We start from the raw sequence: 17,826 nt of genomic DNA, 5'->3' as shown, positions 1-17,826 counted from the left end.
CTTCTTCATTTCTGAAGAAGGGTCTAGGCCCGAAACGTCAGCCTTCCGGCTCCTCTGATGCTGCTTGGCCTGCTGTGTTCATCCAGGTCTACACCTTGTTAACTCAGATTCTCCAGCATCGGCAGTTCTACTATCTCTAGCTTATAGATATGCTTTGAATAAACGAGTTAATTCCCAGTTTTTTTTTCCAACTGTAAGCCCCATATTGATGTTTGGAAATCGATATGATGCCTCAGTGGGAGCTCTGAGTGAAGTATGTGGGCTGTAAAAGTAGGGGCCTGTTAGGAAGAGTCGTACAGTTTTTATAACTGTGAGAAGTCCAATGGGGCCGTTGTTGCCTTGCAAAATTTCAGTCCTCATTCCACTTGGGATCTAACCCCCAGCTTGGGAAGCCCTGACTTTAGCCCTAAAGAACATATTTTTCTTGTAAACTTTATTCCTGAGCTTATTGCATCCAGTATTTGGAAAATGAATTTATGAGGACTTTTTAAAATTCAGTGTAACGCACGCAAATATTCGAATATTACATTACCAGTTACGTTTTCTCAAATTGTCTGGTTAAGTATTTGGCAATTAAATGTATCCACTGTTTTGCTACCTCATGCTGTATTTCTAGCCTACAGAGGAAACTGGGGAAATCCATTCCAAAAACATCAATCTAATTATATCCAGCCATCAACATTTTACAAACCGGCATCATGGGGAGGAGGTGGCAGGGATGTTGATAGAAGAGGATTTGGAGGTGCAGAAACGGGGAAGAAAGCAACTTCAAGCTCTGGAGGCTTTCTGCAAAATAGATTTACAGGTCTTTCCAGTGATGATCAAGATCGTGATGTGGAAAACCTACTGTGAGTGCAATTTTTTAATGCATGATTAAGTTTTAAGTATCAAGGTGACAAATTTATCCAGAGGTTTTGGCATGGACTGTCACAGAGTCAAATGTGCACAGTGTGTGTAAGGTAGTTGAAAATCTAGTTGAATGGCAGCATCTTGATGAAGTAAAGAAGTAAAAAGACAGAAAAATTTGAAAGGTAGCTTTGAATCAAAGGCCAGTCAATATGTGCCAGTTGAATAAAAGATTGACTGATGAGGCTTTGACAGTGGTTTTCACTTGTAAAGGAGTGATCCAAAGGAAGACCAGAGAAGGGGTGAACTGACATTTTGGGTTGCAGTAAGTTGTAGATGTGTTCAAAGAAGAGCCATATAGGACGTGAAATGTTAACTTTGTTTCTTTTCTGACAGGTACTGTCAGACCTACTGAAATTTGCCCAGCATTTGGAGATTTTTCTTAAAGTAGTTGCAGATACTACTATAATAGCTCTGTAGAAACTCTGCACGGTCTTGATAATATGTAGCTTTAGTAATGGATAGGACTTCCAAAACATTAAAGTTGTGCACTGACAGACCTGGTTTGACTAAATATCCAGGAAGAGAATTTGAATCGAAGACTAAAGTTGAAGTTTGTGGTACTTCTCAAATCAGGTTGGATTCAGGTTTGCCAATGTTAACTTGGAAAAAACTCTCCCTTAATGGTGACGTACTTTGATATATTGATACAGCTGATGGTGGGTGGTAAATGGTTTACTTAGATGAAATTAAGGAGATGTGAAGCGCAGTCTTAGGAGGAAAGGAAATTTGGAGAATGACTGACTGTAAAGCATTTGGTGTTTTAGGTAATACTCTTGGGAATTAAATGTGGGATACTTGGGTCTTTGGATTAGTAGCACTTCCATTTACCAGCGTGGGCTTGGAGAAGATTGTCAGGCATTTTAGTATGAAGAAAATTGTGGTGTATCAAAGCACCAATCTTTGAAAATCAATTTCATAACTTATTTTCTTTAAGAACCCTTTAACTCATTATAGGAAGACTTAATGATTACTGTATAGTCGTTACTATTAATTTTGTGTAAATGTATATAATGTCTTATTGTTTTCAATTTATTGCAGGGAAATAGTAAGAAAAGACATTGAAGCATGGGAAATCTCTGGCCAATGGTTATTTTCCTGCTACTCTGTTGCCAAGGAATATGCATGTGTCTCAGGTACAAAGCTGGTTCTGCTTTTGTGTCATTGTTTTTCTAGAATCAGATTATCCCAACATGTTTTCATCACTTATATTCACATTAGAAGTTATTTTTAAGAAAGGGAAAACAATGTCCAAACAACAGGCTGAAGACTTTGAGTAAAATCTTACTGATACAATAGAATTCTCAAAAGTAATTTATGGGTGCATCTAATCTTATTGAAAAATATATAAGATGGCACAATGGGTGTTTTATTCTTCTATAGGTCTTGTGGACATTTCCCCAGAAGAATTGCGATTGGAATACTATAACAGTAGAGCAGGAGGCAGCTTGTCAAATTACGTAAGAACTGTATGCTTTAAGTTGCTTTTACGAATATGGAAGCATTGGACTAATCAGTCATGTTAGGTAATCCACTTTTTAAGTGTTGTTTCTGCCTTCTGTTGCGGTAAGACAAAATGGAGACCTCATTCTGAATCTATGTTCTTTGCAGAGATATTTGCCTAATCCTTTAGCTCATAAATTTTAAATGTGAGCTTAGTTCTTAGATAGTGTTGCAAGTTTTCTAGCATAGATTCCTATCACGGTTCACTTGTTGAAAGAACTTCATTGCTAACATCTTGGGGTTGCCAGAGCTAAAGTGAGATTGGTGTAACCTGTAACTGGTTTTTGGATGTGATAATACTTTCCTTGTCTGCAAAGATGGAAATTCTCTATCATTTTAGTTATCACTTTTTTGATTCACAAGATGTGGCTATTGCTGTGTGAGCAAGCATTTACTGACTATCCCTTATTACCCTTGAGAAAATGGTGGTGAGCAGCTGCCTTGAACTACTAAAGTCCAGTGTTTAAAGTAGTCTGACAATGTTATTAGGGAGGGCATTCCAGAATTTTGACCCAGTGACAGTGAAGGAATGATATATTTCCAAGTTTGGATGGTGAGTGACTTGGATAAGTACTTGCAAGTGGTTTTGTCCCTGCATATCTGATTCCTTTGTCCCTCTGGATTGTATTGTCATGACTTTGGAACAAGCTGTTTAAGGAGCATTGGTGAATTTTGCAGTGTATCTTGTAGATAGTACACACTGAAGCTACTGAGCGCCAGTGGTGGATGGAGTGGATGCTTGTGGATGTGGTGCGAATCAAATGGGCAGTTTTGTCCTATATGCTGCCAAGCTTCTTGAATGGATTTGAAGCTGCATTCATCTAAGCTAGTGGAGAGTATTGCATAAGCTTTCTGACTTATGCCTTGTAGATGGTGAATAGGCATTAGGAAGTCAGGAAGAAAGTTACTTGCTGCAGGATTCCTAGCCTCTGACCTACTCTTAAAGCCCCTTTACTTATATGGCTAATCCAGTTCAGTTTCTGGTCAGTGGTAATCCCCAGAAAGTTGATAGTGGGGACTTCAGTGATAGTGATGCCATTGAATGTCAAGGGCCAATGGTTAGATTCTGTCTTGTTGAAGATAGTTGTTGCTTGGCATTTCTTTAGCATAAATGTTATTTGCCACTTGCCACCCCAAGCCTGGTTATTGTCCATATCTTGTTGCATTTGAATATGGACTGCTTTAGCATCTGAAGAGCTTTAATTGATGTTGAACATTTGTGCAGTCACCAGTGAACAACCCCACTTCTGACCTTATGGTGAAGGGAAGGTCATGGATGAAACAGCTGAGGATGATTGGTCATGGGAGACTACCTTGAGAAACTTCTGCAGACATGTTCTAGAGCTGAGATGACTTACCCCTCCAACAACCACAATCATTTTCCTTTGTGCCAGGTGTGGCTTCCACAAGCAAATAATTTTCCCTCTGATTTCCGTTGACTCCAGTTTTGCTAGAGCACCTTGATGTCATGCTGTCAAATTCAACTTTGATGTCAAGGGCAGTCACTGTTGTGGTCAATAAATGTGGAGCTGGAAAAGCTCAGCCAGTCAGACAGCATTCAGGAGGAGGAAAGTCAATGTTTTGACCCAACATTTATTGACTCTAGCCTCCAGCATTTTCAGTCCTTACTGTCTCCAACTCGCCAGTCACTCTTAGCCCAGTTCTGAAATTCAGCTTTTTTGTCAATGTCTGAACCAAGGCTGTTATGAGGTCAGGAGCTGAGGAACCCAACCTGAGTGTCAGTGAGCAGATCATTGCTAAGCAAGTGCTATTTGTAAGTACTGTTGATAACCTCGCATTGTTTTACTCATGTTTGAGAATAGACTGATGGGGCAGTAATTGCCTGTGTTGGATTTGTCCTTTTTTCGTGTGTGCAGGGCATACTTATGCAATTTTCCACATTGTTGGGTAGATGTCAGTGTTGTAGCCGGATTGGAACAACCATGATAGAGGCATAGCAAGTTCTGGAGTGTTAGAGTGCATTGCCTTTACAGTATCCAGTGCCTCGAGCGTTTATTGATATACCAAGGAGTGATTCAAATTGGTTGAAGACTGGCATCTGTGATGCTGGAAGCTGTTGGAGGAGGCCAAAATGGATCATCCACTCAGCACTTTGGGCTGAAGATAGTTGCAAGTGCTTCAGCCTTATCCTTCGCGATGATTAATGGGGCTATTTGTGGAGTCTCCTCCTTCAGTGAGCTGTTGAATTGTCCACCATCATTCATGACTAGATATGGCAGGACTGCAGAGTTTATATCTGATCTCTTCATTGTGGAATTGCTTAACTCTGTCTATCACTTGCTGCTTTTTCTGTTTGGCTCACAATTAGTCTTGTTTTGTAACTTGACAAGGTTGACACCCCATTTTTAGCTATTCTCAGTGATAATCCTGGCATGCCCTCCTGCATTCTTCATTGAATCAGAAGAATGTTATGGTAGAATGGGGAATATGCCAAACCCTGAGGGCACAGATTGCATTGGAGTACAATTTGTCTGCTACTGAGAGCCCACAGCACCTCATGGATGCCTAAGTTTGAGTTGTTACCTATCCCATTTAGCACAGGGATAGTTCCACAGCGCATTGTAGGGTATTCTAATGTCCTTTATATATTAATTCTAGTGGTTCTCTAATGCCTTTTTGGGAAGAAAATCTGACAGCCTGACCTGGTCTGCCCTACATGTAACTCCAGACACACAGCAATGTGGTTGACTCTCAAATGTCCACTGGGTAATTGGAGATGGGCAATAAATACTGACCTGGCCAATGACAACCATATCCTGTGAATGAATTAAAAAAGCTTCTTAATGTGAAGACTGGACTTCATCTCTACAAGGACTGTGCAGTGGTCACTCTTAACAATCTTGTCACAGACAGATGCATCTGCATCAAGTAAATTTGGTGAGGATAATGTCAAGTATATTTCCCTCTTGTTGATTTCTCAGAGGGTCTAGAAACTATGTCTTTTAGGAAATGACCAGCTTGGATAATAATGGTGCTGCAAAGCAAGTACATTCTGCGCCCTTGCCACCTTTGATGCTTTTGCAAGTGCTGTTCAACAGGAAGGAGTAGCAATGCCATGAGACCTCCCAGCTGTATGCCACAGTACTGCTACTTCTGATGGGTTTGTCCTGCTGGTTGGGCATTATGGTGATGGTGTTGTCTGGAATGTTGTGTGTAAGATAGGAGTCAATGATTAAATAAGGCAGTTTGCTCGACTTGTCTGTGAGAGACAGCTGTAACAATTTTGGCACCAGACCTTAGATATTAGTAAGGAGGTTTCTGCAGAGTTTTACAGAATTGTGTTTGCTGCTGTTGTCATTTCTGGTATCTTTGTTGATGTCAGGTGATCCATCTAGTTTAATTCCTTTTTAGCGGTTGTTACTGCTGAGTGGCTTGTTAGGCCATTTTGGAGGGTAGTTAGGAGTCAACCACATTGCTTTGGTTCTGTAGCCACATGTTGGCCAGACTTGCCAAGAGTAAAAACAGAAGTTGCTGGAAAAGCTCAGTAGGTCTGGCAGCATCTGTGAAGAAAAAGTCCAAATTAAAGTTTTGGGTCCGGTGACCCTTCCTCAGAATTGATGGTAGCTGGGAAAACATCAGTTTATATGCAGAAAACAGGGAGGGAGGATGGGGTAGGGAGTAAACGATAGGATAGAGCCCGAAGAGAGAGAAGAGCAGTACAATCGACAAGGGAGTTGATAACTATCTGGCTAAGAGGGTGAATAGTTGTTATTGGAGACTGTTAGCCTGCCATTACACACTACCTATTGTTAGTCACTGTGTGATAACAAGGCCTGATGCATTGGGTAGGGGGCTAGGACGTGGGGTCGTTATCCACTCCTTTCTCTATCCAACTGCCCTTCTCTCTCTTCGAGCTCTATCCCATTGTTTACACCCTACCCCAACCCCATCCCTATTTTCAGCATATAAACTGAAGTTTTCCCAGCTACAATCAGTTCTGAGGAAGGGTCACCAGACGCGAAACGTTAAGTCTCATTTTTCTTCACGGATGCTGCCAGATCTGCTGAGGTTTTCCGCAACTTCTGTGTTTGTTCCTGATTTACGGCATCTGCAGTTCTTTTGGCTTTTGTTAGAGGACCAGTTGAGTTTTTATGACAATTGCCAATGGTTTTATTTGAATTCCAGATTTTGTTTTACTGAATTCATTTTTTTGGTGGGATTTGAACCCAGTACTCTGGTTGCTAGTCCAGCAATGATACCACTGAGCCATTGCGCCCCCCTTTCTTTTCTAGTATAATTAATTGAAATACATTTAACAATAGGGAGTGGTACCTCAACCCAACTTTTCCTGCAACATCCAAATTTGTCATGTGCACAATAATTTTAGTTATTAATATGCAAATCTTACTGTTACTATTCATCTTATGCTCTTGTTAGAATACATTCCATTGATCTCAGAGTCAAAGTGAGGACACATTGACATTTGTGAATTGTGGGAGTGTTTAAGTGAACTGAAGCACCTGTATAACGTTTTAATAAACCTGAATCTAAAGTTTTTTTTAAATCTGTTCCTTTTTGGGATGCATGTTTAATTGTGCGTGATCTACGGGCTCAGGCCTTGCATGTCGCTATGTTATTAATGATGTAGACACAAAATAATTTACTTTATTTTCATGAACTGCAAGAGCATAAATGGAGCAGTGCAATCCAACATTGAATTTTTAAATTATTGACGTTTCTGGTTAGCAGTTGCCTTGAACAGGAAGGTCAGCTTCCAAAATATTTGGAATAACATGCTGACTGACAGCAAATAGCCTTAATGTTCTGAGCTATATGTCCATCAAACGCTTCTTTTTTTTGAAACAATAATTTAACAAATAATTAAAAATAATTCAAATGTTGCTATTAGGAAGAAACAAGACGTAGGAATAGGAGTAGGACATTCAGCCCTCAAGTCTGTTCTGCCATTCATTGAGATCATACCTGATCTGTGTCTTAACTGCTATACCTACCTTTTGCCTATATCCCTCAATATCTTTGCTTAACAAAAATTTATCTATCTCCGATTTAAAATTTGCAAATCATCTCGCATCAACTGCCATTTGTGGAAGAGGGTTCCAAACATTTATCACCCTTTGTGTGCAGAAGTGCTTCCTAACATCTCTCCTGAATAGTTTGGCCTGAATTTTAAGACTTGGCCCCTAGTTCTAGAATCCCCAACCAATGAAAATAGTCTATCTTCATCATCCAGTCCTTTCCTATTCATATCTTGAAGATTTTGATCAGATCATTTCTTAATCTTCTAAATTCTAGAGAAAACAGGCCTAACTTGTATAATCTGTCTTCATAACTTAGCCCCTGAAGTTCAGCTATTATTCTTATAAACCGTGTTGCATTCCCTTGAAGGTCGATATACCCTTCCTAAGGTGAGGTGCCCAGGTCTGTTCACAGTACTCTAAGTGGGATCTAACCAGGGTTTTATAGCTTCCACATAACATCTGCTTTCTTAAACTCCAGTCCTGTAGATTTAAAGGCCAGCGTTGTTAATTACTGAATGTGAACAGTTATGTTCAGTGCATGATGTGTGATGTTAATTTTTAATTGTTAGTCTGAAATGTTCTTTAATTTGTTGAATTTTGTTGTAGGCTGACTCCATTAGACAGTTATCAAATCAACAGAGGAACCGAATGCTTGAAATTAAGAAACCAAATTCATCTGTAAGAAGTTCAATGGTAAGCTGTAATCAGGAAAAGACTCTGAAAACATGAATGTAAAGTAAAATGCTAATTTGTATAAATGTCATTTTAAAAAATTGTTACAGTTGGCTTAGATTTTGCAATGGAAGTAAGAGTGAAGCTATTATCCTCACCATATTTATGGAGTAAATCAAAGCAACTTCTGGCATCTGTGCATGTGCAATTGAATATTGAAATCAGGAAGTAGCTATTTGCATTATCCTGCCCCTCCTCCACTCTAATGTAGGTGGAAATGCATAAATTTGTGGTACTTATATACTAGATGCCCACTAAACATTCCAGAAAAGGTTAGAATTTGTCCATTTAATTGCATTTGAATTTTTAACAGCATTGTCAATGTTGACTGCTGCTAAACGATCTCTCTGACGCTGACACTGAAAATTAACATCTAAAGTTTTCAAGAAGATTTGTAGCTAGGGTTGTGGATGAGGTTGTAGACATGCACGCTGAGCCGGTGGGTTTGGTTGCAAGCATTTTGTCACCCTGCTTGGTAACAACCGGAAGTGCACCAACGACGTTACCTAGCAGGATGACAAAATGCTTGCAACCAAACCCACCGGCTCAGCGTGCATGTCTACAACCTCATCCACAACCCCAGCTACAAATCTGCTCAAACTTTAAACACCTACAGGCGCAACACCCTCAAACTGGCCCACAGATGGGAAACAAATGCCATCCAGCTGAGCGCGACCCGAAAACAAGTATACTTCCTGCACAATGCCTCAGAAAGCAGGTACTACCACAAAGCTTAAAATATAAACCGCCTATCAACAGTCCACAGGCACGGAGGACAGCTGAACAGAATGGATGCAGAATGATCAGGGTTATAATCAACAATGCCCACAACCACCTCAACAAATACAAGCGGGAAATTGCGCACCAAAAAACTCTGTATTCCAACGCAACTGACCAGGAATGGACATCCACACTGAAACGAGCCATCAGCATACAACAGCAAAAGACCAGGACAGAGAAAAGAACAGCCCTACAAGAAAAACTGTCTAAAATCACCCACATCAATGACACGGACAACACAGATTCATGGATTAAAAACATCTCAGACCGACCACTTACAGACACTGAGAAGATCCTCCTAATATGTAGACTGAATTATAACTACAGATTTGCAAAAAAGACTGACTTCCTGGCCTCACTGGAATTGACACTAAAGAGCAACGGACTCGCGGAAGTACAACAGACCATCAGACAGATAGTCCCAACACGGAGCAAAAAAAGGTAAGTGGAACCCATTCAACACAGAAAAGAGGAAAGCCCAGGAAAGACTCAAGAAAGACAGGAACATTGTAATCTTACCAACAGGCAAAGGATGCGTGACAGTAATCCCCAATAGAGCCCAATGTATCGAGAAAGCTAATGCACTACTAGCAGATACTGACACCTGCCAACAGATGGCGATAGACCTGACACCACAGTCAGGGAACAGTTGCAAAGACCCTGAAGAAATTACTTGTTGATGTCTTGCTGATGTCTCCAACCAAAAAATGAAGCCAGAGGGACCCAACACACCCCGCTTCTACGGACTCCCCAAGTTACACAAACCGGGGGCCCCCCTCAGACCTACAACAGAAATTGAAATATTTAGTTGACACTACTACCCATTCCTTCCACTTACCCTAAGAATTCCTCAACATCGTCAAGGACTCCAGGATAGAAGAGGACGAGATGATGTCTTTCGATGTAACAGCACTATTTACATCCATAAGCATCGACTTAGCCAAACAGACTTTTGCCACACAACTGGACAAATCAAGTAGGCAGGCATCCTAGGACACGAACAGCACTCACCACTATACAACCCGAACTCTGGGTCTGCTGTGTAGATGACACCTTCATGATTATCAAATGCACAAAACTAGAAGACGCACCGACGCACAAACAACATCCTCACCGGAATAAAATTCAAAAAAGAAGAGAACAACAACTGACTACCCTTCCTAGACATAATGATGGAACGCAAAAACAACAGGGAACTCCAGACTATCGTATATAGAAAGACTACACATACAGGCCGGATACTCAAGTACACAAGCAACCACCCCAACACCCACAAACGGAGCTGCATCAGGACACTGTTTAAACGAGCTACAGCACATTACAGCAACCTGAAACTACGCAAAGCAGAACAAGAACACCTATACCGAGTCTTCAAAAGGAATGGATATCCAAAAAACACAGTCCGCCATTACCTCCGAGACAAACCGCAATGGGAAGACACAACACGACCAGATTCAATAATCACCCTGCCGTACATTTCAGACATGACCACGACTACTCAGACCCCTCGGTATCAAGGTAGCCCACAGACCGACAACCACCCTACGACAGCTACTGATGAACGCAAAGGATCCCATACCCAAAACCAGCAAAACCGACGTAATATACAAAATACCATGCAATGACTGTGAGCAACACTGCATAGGCCAAACCAGAAGAAAACTGACGATATGGATACACGAACACCAACTAGCCACCAAGCGACATGACCAATTCTCACTAAGTATGGACAACAAGGGACACGAATTCAACTGAGACAGCACATCCATAGAGATAGTAAGAACTGCAGAGTCAGAGATAATACAATGTGGAGCTGGAGGAACACAGCAGGCCAGGCAGCATGGGAGGAACAGAAAAGTTGACGTTTCGGGTTGGGACCCTTCTTCTTTTTCTGACCCGAAACATCAACTTTCCTGCTCCTCCAATGCTGCCTGGCCTGCTGTGTTCCTCCAGGTCCACACAACACATCCATAATCACACAAGCCAAACAGAGACCGGCCAGGGAATTCCTGGAGGCCTGGTATTCTAATCGGAACTCCATCAACAAACGCTTTGAATTAGACACTGTACAAACCATTGAGAAACAGAACCGGAAGTGGTACCAAACACTCCAACAAATTGAGGCACATAAATAGCAAACGGGACAGAACACCAACGCTTCACCGGAGGTGCGCTGACAGTGTTACCTAGCAGGGTGATGAAACGTTTGCAGCCAAACCCGCTGGCTGGGCGAGCATGTCTGCAACCTCAAAATCAATTTCTACTTGTCTTGCCCTTTAAGGTGTTAATAAATTTTGGAAATATAATTTTTTTTTAACCTCTTGAAGAAGGGTAACTGGACCCAGATGTTAACTCTGTTTTCTCTCCACAGATGCTGCCAGACCTGCTGAGTTTCTCCAGCAATTTTTTTTTTCGTTTAGTTTCGGATATCCAACATCCACAGTTCTTTGTTTTTTCATTTTTACCTTAGCTTTTTGTTTCTCATCTCTCTTAATTCCATCTAGCTATTCTTAAATTTACTTTCTGCAGCTAATTTCACATTGAATTATTTCTTCTGACTTAGATTTTCTGCTTTAGATTCTGCTTGTCTCGGTGAGGATTCTTCAATCTGATCATGGAATCAAACACTTGCTTAACCTGCTAATACTCATTCCAGGTGCTCTATAAAAAGGGCAGTGTTGTTTTGACAATTGCTAATTACAATGCAAAAGTTCACAGGAAGTGGATAGCTTAAACAATGAGCATCTTTCACTCGCTGCTAACCACAAAATGTGTGACATTGTGCTTATACAATACATTATCAGACCTTTAAAATGATAATATCACATAAAGTTAATGTCTTTGAAATGGTATCTCTGTTATGTAGACAAATGCAGTCACTGTTTTACAGACATGCAAATTAGGAATACAAAAAGGTTACTCACCCCCTTGAGTCTATTCCAAAACGTCAGCCTTCCTGCTCCTATGATGCTGCTTGGCCTGCTGTGTTCATCCAGCTCTACACCTTGTTATCTCAGATTTTCCAGCATCTGCAGTTCCTACTATCTCTCATGTCAAATTTAATTGTGTTTTGAATTCCATCCATCCCCAAGAAACTTTGACTCAAATGCTTACTGAGTATCTACTTCTGTCGCAATGTAATGGCCAGGTAAATGTGAGAGAAGGATGGAAATTTGAAGTAAAAGTAATTAATTTTTCCAATTCCAAACAAGAGCAGGAAGCAACGCTGATGCAATCATTGATGTATCAGAGGAAGAGTCTTGGGGCGGGGGGAAGACTAGGACTTGAAAAAGGAATGTTCATATGCTCCACAAAGCGACAGGCATAACTGGGACCCATCTGGATATATAGAGCAATTGTAAATCCATGACAAAGAGAAGGCAACTGGGGCCAAGAAACTGGAAATTGTGGAACTGGCGTAAAACATCATAAAAATCACAAATTAGATGGTAAGAGACTGAACAAGGGAGGAAGAAGTATTCAAGATGGAAAGAAATAAGTTCAGTGGAGCAGGAACAGACTGAAACAATGGGCGTACCAGAACAGCCCTCTTGTGGATTTTGGGAAGATGGTAGAAGCTGACTGTGCAGGATTGAGGTCTATGAGATGGACAACTGTAGGAGGAAGATTTCCGGAGCAGATGAGTAAGTGACAGCCTTGTAAACAAGTTTTGTGTTCATTGGCGAGGCTGTGGTCCTTTGGAGAAAAAGAAAATGTCTGAGACTCGGTGCTCAGCCTCTGAAAAGTGGAGAACAGTCTACCAGATGACAATACCACAAGTTTGATAACATAATCAGAGCTGGACATGAAAGAACAGAGTGCAGCATGGATGGGGCCAGGGGAAGACAAGTTAGAATGGGTGAGGGGAACTGAGAAATGAAGGGCTATGTCACATCAACACCAGCTCACGAGCTGCCTGGTTGGCAGATTGACCACACTCCATCTAGTGGCAGAAGTGGGTATATGCAGGGTCCAGAAATTGATGAAATACTGTACTTTCATTCCTTTCTTTTGCTTAGAGCTGGAATAGAAGCGCGGGGCAAGAGGGGTCAGCTAAAGAAGTGTCCAGTAGTTGTGTGCTCTTCTACACAATTGAAGTCAATTAAGATGATGTATTTTAAGAGTACAGGTACATAGGAACTGCTTGACAGTAGAAAACCCAGCTCCAATAATTCATTTTCTATTATTCTAGTAATGACATAATGTCTCAATATTATTGGTTGTTCCTGATCCTAGCAATTAGTTTTAATTGAATTATAAGCTGAAGTTAACTTTCTAATACCATTTGAACTGAACTGATCGGCAACAGTTTTAGTCCCACTGCGCTCTTAAAGATATTTTTAATCAATTAGTTCTTTGTACATGACACGTGTGTACAGATAATTACACTTCATACCAAAGCAATCAATACTGACTGAATCCTTCCAATTTTTATTTTGAGATATTGAAAATAATTCCCTTTCTTATGAAAAGGTGTTTGTCCTCTAACGATTGCACTGAAATCAAAAATTTTGAATAAGTGATTAAATGTAATTTTAACTGTTTTATGAATAGAGCATTGAATACTAAGCTATTATTCCAAACTTGGAAAGTAGTTCTCTGTACCCCTGTACTTTTTCACATCAAGATGTAACCGTCATTGTTGTGTCGTGAAATATGTTTTTGCTTTTTTTCACACACTGACTGCAAAGTTAAACTGTGTCTACCATTCAGTGACTCTGCTGTAATGCCACCTTCAGAAGAGGTTTCCCAATTATCAGAAACTCAGCAGGTCTAGCAGCATCTGTAGAGAGAAAGCAAAGTTAATGTTTTGGGTCCAGTGGCCCTTATTCAAAAGAAGCATTCTGTAGAAGAGTCACTGGATCTAAAATGTTAACTCTGCTTTCTCTTCGTAGATGCTGCTGATTTTCTTCAGCAATTTCTATTTTTTTGTTTCAGATTTCCAGTATCTGCAGTTTTTTTTTTTCATCATATTGTATCTGTCATTATGTGACTTTTTATTGTTTTTAGTCTTGTGCTGAACTGCTAATTCATTGGAAGTGATTTTCATGCCAGATCTTAAAACAGACGTCATTCTTGGGTGTTGAATAATCAAGCAGTTAATAGACTATTCGCTTTATTGTTGATTTATTACTAACTTGTGTACTGTTTCTAATAGCTATTCTTTAGCAATGTACCACTACCTGCCTGGATTGAAAATTATTTGAATTTCTGCCAACTATAATTTCTGCAGCATAAATGGAGTCTATTATCTTGATTAATTTTGTTTAGGACTTCTAAAATATGACCTTTGTTTTCTTTCTCTGTTTCTCCAGAGCGCTGAATTGAGAAAGCCAAATCAACAGAAACCTGCAACAGGATTTGGTGGAATACAAAATTCAACCTTTGGCTCATCCGGTAACTGTTAATGTTTTAAATAAATTTACTTATGTAAAATAGAAATCTTTTTTTAATTTCTGAAAAGTGGTGTTAGTTAATTTCCTGTGTCACTTTGTGGACTGTCAGCTGCTTAAAAAGCCAGAAGATTGATCTGTGGTCACCAAACTAACACTTTAATCTGCTTTGACTAGATACGTTGTTAGAAAAATTGTACTATAAGATGTTGAATTTCAGTTAAACCTTTGAGGAATGCAACTGTTAACATAATGCTGGGGATCTGGGCACTTGGGGCTGTGTGGGAGTCTTGAGAATCTGTGCTGTTTAGTGTCGATAAATGCTAAAAGGGAGATGCCTCTAGTATGTAATATAAAACTTGCTTGTGGTTCCAAACTGTGTCACTCCTGATGGGAAGAATATAATCCAAGATGATCATGACAAATTAAGTCAGCATATTATCTATAATTCCTTAATGTAGGTATTAGGGTACATTAGTTGGAAAATTGTTTGCACAAGTAAGAGGGCCTTCAGATCAAGTTATACATCAGTGCCAAAAAGCTTAACAGTACCAATAAAAGTAAACGAAATAACAATGAAAATTTTACTAATACAAGTAAACTATTTTACAATGTAAATTCATTCTATATTTCCACCTAAAGAGTAGGTGATTTGGCCCATCCCTAACACAGCAGTGTTCAGAGTTGTTAATTTAGTCCTTTTTCCAGCATTTGTTTAAAAAAAATCATCTTGTTCGCACATTGAGCCGTCTTTTCTCAAAACTGGTATGGATTGTGCCACTGTTCACATTGTTAAAATTTCATCATTTTTTTTGCTACTGTAGACTAGATTGCTCATCTGTTCTGTACTGATATGCTTAATTCACTGTAACTATTTCAGTGGTTCTTAATCATTTAAGACTTTTGGTCTAATTTTTAGAGACTAAATGTGCGGACTGTGCCTACTACTATTGAAATAAATGAAACCTCTGGAATTTTCATTTCCAAAGTTTCCCAAGTCAATTTTACGCAGCCTGTAACACTTATGAATAGGTTATAAGTAAAGCAGTTGTGTGTTCATATCAGTTTTGAGATCTTTTTCCCTGTGGCTTACTGAAATTATGTGTCTCACATAGGTTTTGATTCTTTCCTAAGGTTTTGCCTCCAGCTCTGTAAGCAGCAGCTCATTTAGCTTCAAACCCAGTGTTGGATTTGGCAATACCACAACAACATCACGATTTGGAAATTCTTCAACACCTCTATCAGGATTTGAAACCAAACCAGCTGCTTCTTCCTCAGTGTTTGGAAATTCATCAACGTTTGCACTTAACACTTCCACACCAGCTTCAGCCTCTGGTGCATTCGGTGGTTCTGCTACCAGTTCAACTCCAAATGCCTCAGTGTTTGGAAGTTCTGCTCCAATTGGAAGTAACTCAACAATGGGTTCCCCTGGTTTTGGGGGTTCTGCACCAGCCCAAGCACCAACATCCTCAGCATTTGGGAGTACCGTAACAACAACAGCAACAAATGTTTTTGGGGGAAATGTAATTGCACCAGCAAATTCTTTTGGGAGCAAAGCAACAACAGCAACAACAAATGTTTTTGGGAGTGCTGCAGCATCTGTATCTCAGTCCCAGAACATTCCGGTTGGCAATAATCCAGTCAGTGGAAATGATAAATTGTATACACCTCGGACAGAACTCTCAGCAGATGACTTACAAGAATTTGAAGCAAAGAAGTTCACTTTAGGAAGGATCCCTTTAAGGCCACCACCCGTCGAACTTCTAAATGTGTAAATTTGACTAAGTAATAATTACATTGATTACATGCCATCATTCTTCTTTTTAGACTAGAAATTATGCTTTTGAATTTATTTTAACTCTTGGTAGATCCACTATTATCAGCAATATTAGGGATTTAACATTGTAGTAATTTATTGGATAGATTATTATTTCTTTTTCTCCCAACACTTTTCATGCTTTCTTCAATTTCCCCAACTAAAAAAAATTCACAAAAATCAGTAAATTGCATGGCTCTGTTTGGTAAAACTGAAATAAATGCACCTGTAGTTATTTCTGTACCAGAAATATGTGCTGTTCTGATGGAGGTGTGCAGAGTGATAAATGGTTCATTTGTACCAGTGACTAGGGGGGAAGAAAGTGAATATATTAATGATTAATGAATGTTGGAAGCACTGAAACTTGGAGTTATAATTTGCAAGGTGCAAATTTATTGTAAGCAGAAAAGATATTAATTTCCCTTAGCTTAAAGTCCGAATTTTTCTTGAGCTGCCTTTTGGATAAATTATTTCAACAGGAAAGATTTGTATGCTGTATACAACTTACTGTGTTTTTTTAAAATAAGCTTAAATGCATTTTTTAATTTCTTAGTTTATTTAACTATCTACAGTACTGATTGTAATTGTTCTAAGAAATACTTTTATTTTACAAAAACATGGTATTTTAAATTTCATGTATAAATATGCACAGCAGGAGTGTTTTCATTTTGATACATCCTAGGAGCACAGATTGTCTACTTATCCCCAATAAAATGTTTACTATAATTTGCCTGAGTTGACCTTTATATATGAAAACCTGATAGTCATCCATTCTCACAATTCTTGTATTTTTGTACCTTTTTTAAGCCTTATAATTGTGAAATTGAAGCTTATATAGTTTTACACGTTCATTCTTGTGACTCAAATTATTACTTGAGTGCTAATTCTAAATCTTCATTTTAGAAAGGAAAACCAAGTTATTTAACATATTGCCAGGAAGTCTCAAATCCCTTCACAATCAATGAATTACTAATGGTAACTGATGTATGAGTGTTCATCTATTGTATGCAGGGTTTGTTTTTTGCTCGTTTTGCTGCTTTTAGTACTTTTATGTGAGCTAATTAGCAAATCAAAATAAAGTGCCAAGTACAGAATTATATATTGTCTATATTTACTGTGTGATCGAAATATTTATGAATTGAGTTGACCATTTTTTGGAGAGTTTCAGATGATGACTTGGAGAGGATAAACACATTCTTCATTCACTGTACAAATTTTTTTCTATCATTTTAATCATGTAATTCACTTTGCTTTTTTAAAGGCTGCAATTTTTTTGATTTTATCTCTTCATTAGTGAGCCTATTTCTCCCTCATGAGCAGAAGAAAATACCTACTGTAGCAGCACTTCCAAGGAATTATTTGTGCATCTGAAGATGTTCTTGTTCATCTACATCTTTTATTTGTTTTTCCATTAAGTACTGCACTCAACTATTTTTCTCCCAAATGCACTACCTTGCATCTTCCTGCAACATATACAGTGAATTTCTCTACATCATCCTGAAGAATTCTAAAGTTAGTTTGGCCATTTGCCAAACTAACAAGTACTTAGGTTTGTCTACATAGAACAAATGATAACGGAAGATGGTAAATATGCTGCCAAAGTCAGAAGCTGGGTTGGAGATATCCTTCATCTTCTTGAAATAGATTTTGGCTATGTCAGCAATATAATTCAGGCTTAAAACAAGGAGAAAATCTT

At 39.2% G+C, this 17,826-nt stretch overlaps 1 protein-coding gene across 1 annotated transcript in view; it reads left to right on the top strand.

Moving 5' to 3' along the window:
* nup42 (nucleoporin 42) overlaps positions 1–17,224 on the top strand; it is an 18,453-nt gene extending 1,229 nt beyond the window's left edge. Inside the window, exons 2-7 of the mRNA XM_020536444.2 lie at positions 617–848; positions 1,948–2,042; positions 2,290–2,366; positions 8,016–8,102; positions 14,237–14,318; positions 15,449–17,224. Coding sequence (XP_020392033.2) covers positions 617–848; positions 1,948–2,042; positions 2,290–2,366; positions 8,016–8,102; positions 14,237–14,318; positions 15,449–16,089 — 1,214 coding nt within the window. The 3' untranslated portion in view covers positions 16,090–17,224. The remainder of the gene's footprint in view (positions 1–616; positions 849–1,947; positions 2,043–2,289; positions 2,367–8,015; positions 8,103–14,236; positions 14,319–15,448) is intronic.
* Positions 17,225–17,826: the final 602 nt, after the last annotated feature.

Source organism: Rhincodon typus, chromosome 2, assembly GCF_021869965.1.
Source record: "Rhincodon typus isolate 14 chromosome 2, sRhiTyp1.1, whole genome shotgun sequence".
Lineage (NCBI taxonomy): Eukaryota > Metazoa > Chordata > Chondrichthyes > Orectolobiformes > Rhincodontidae > Rhincodon > Rhincodon typus.
The sequence above is the reverse complement of the archived record's forward strand: the minus strand, read 5'-3'. Positions and strand labels throughout refer to the sequence as shown.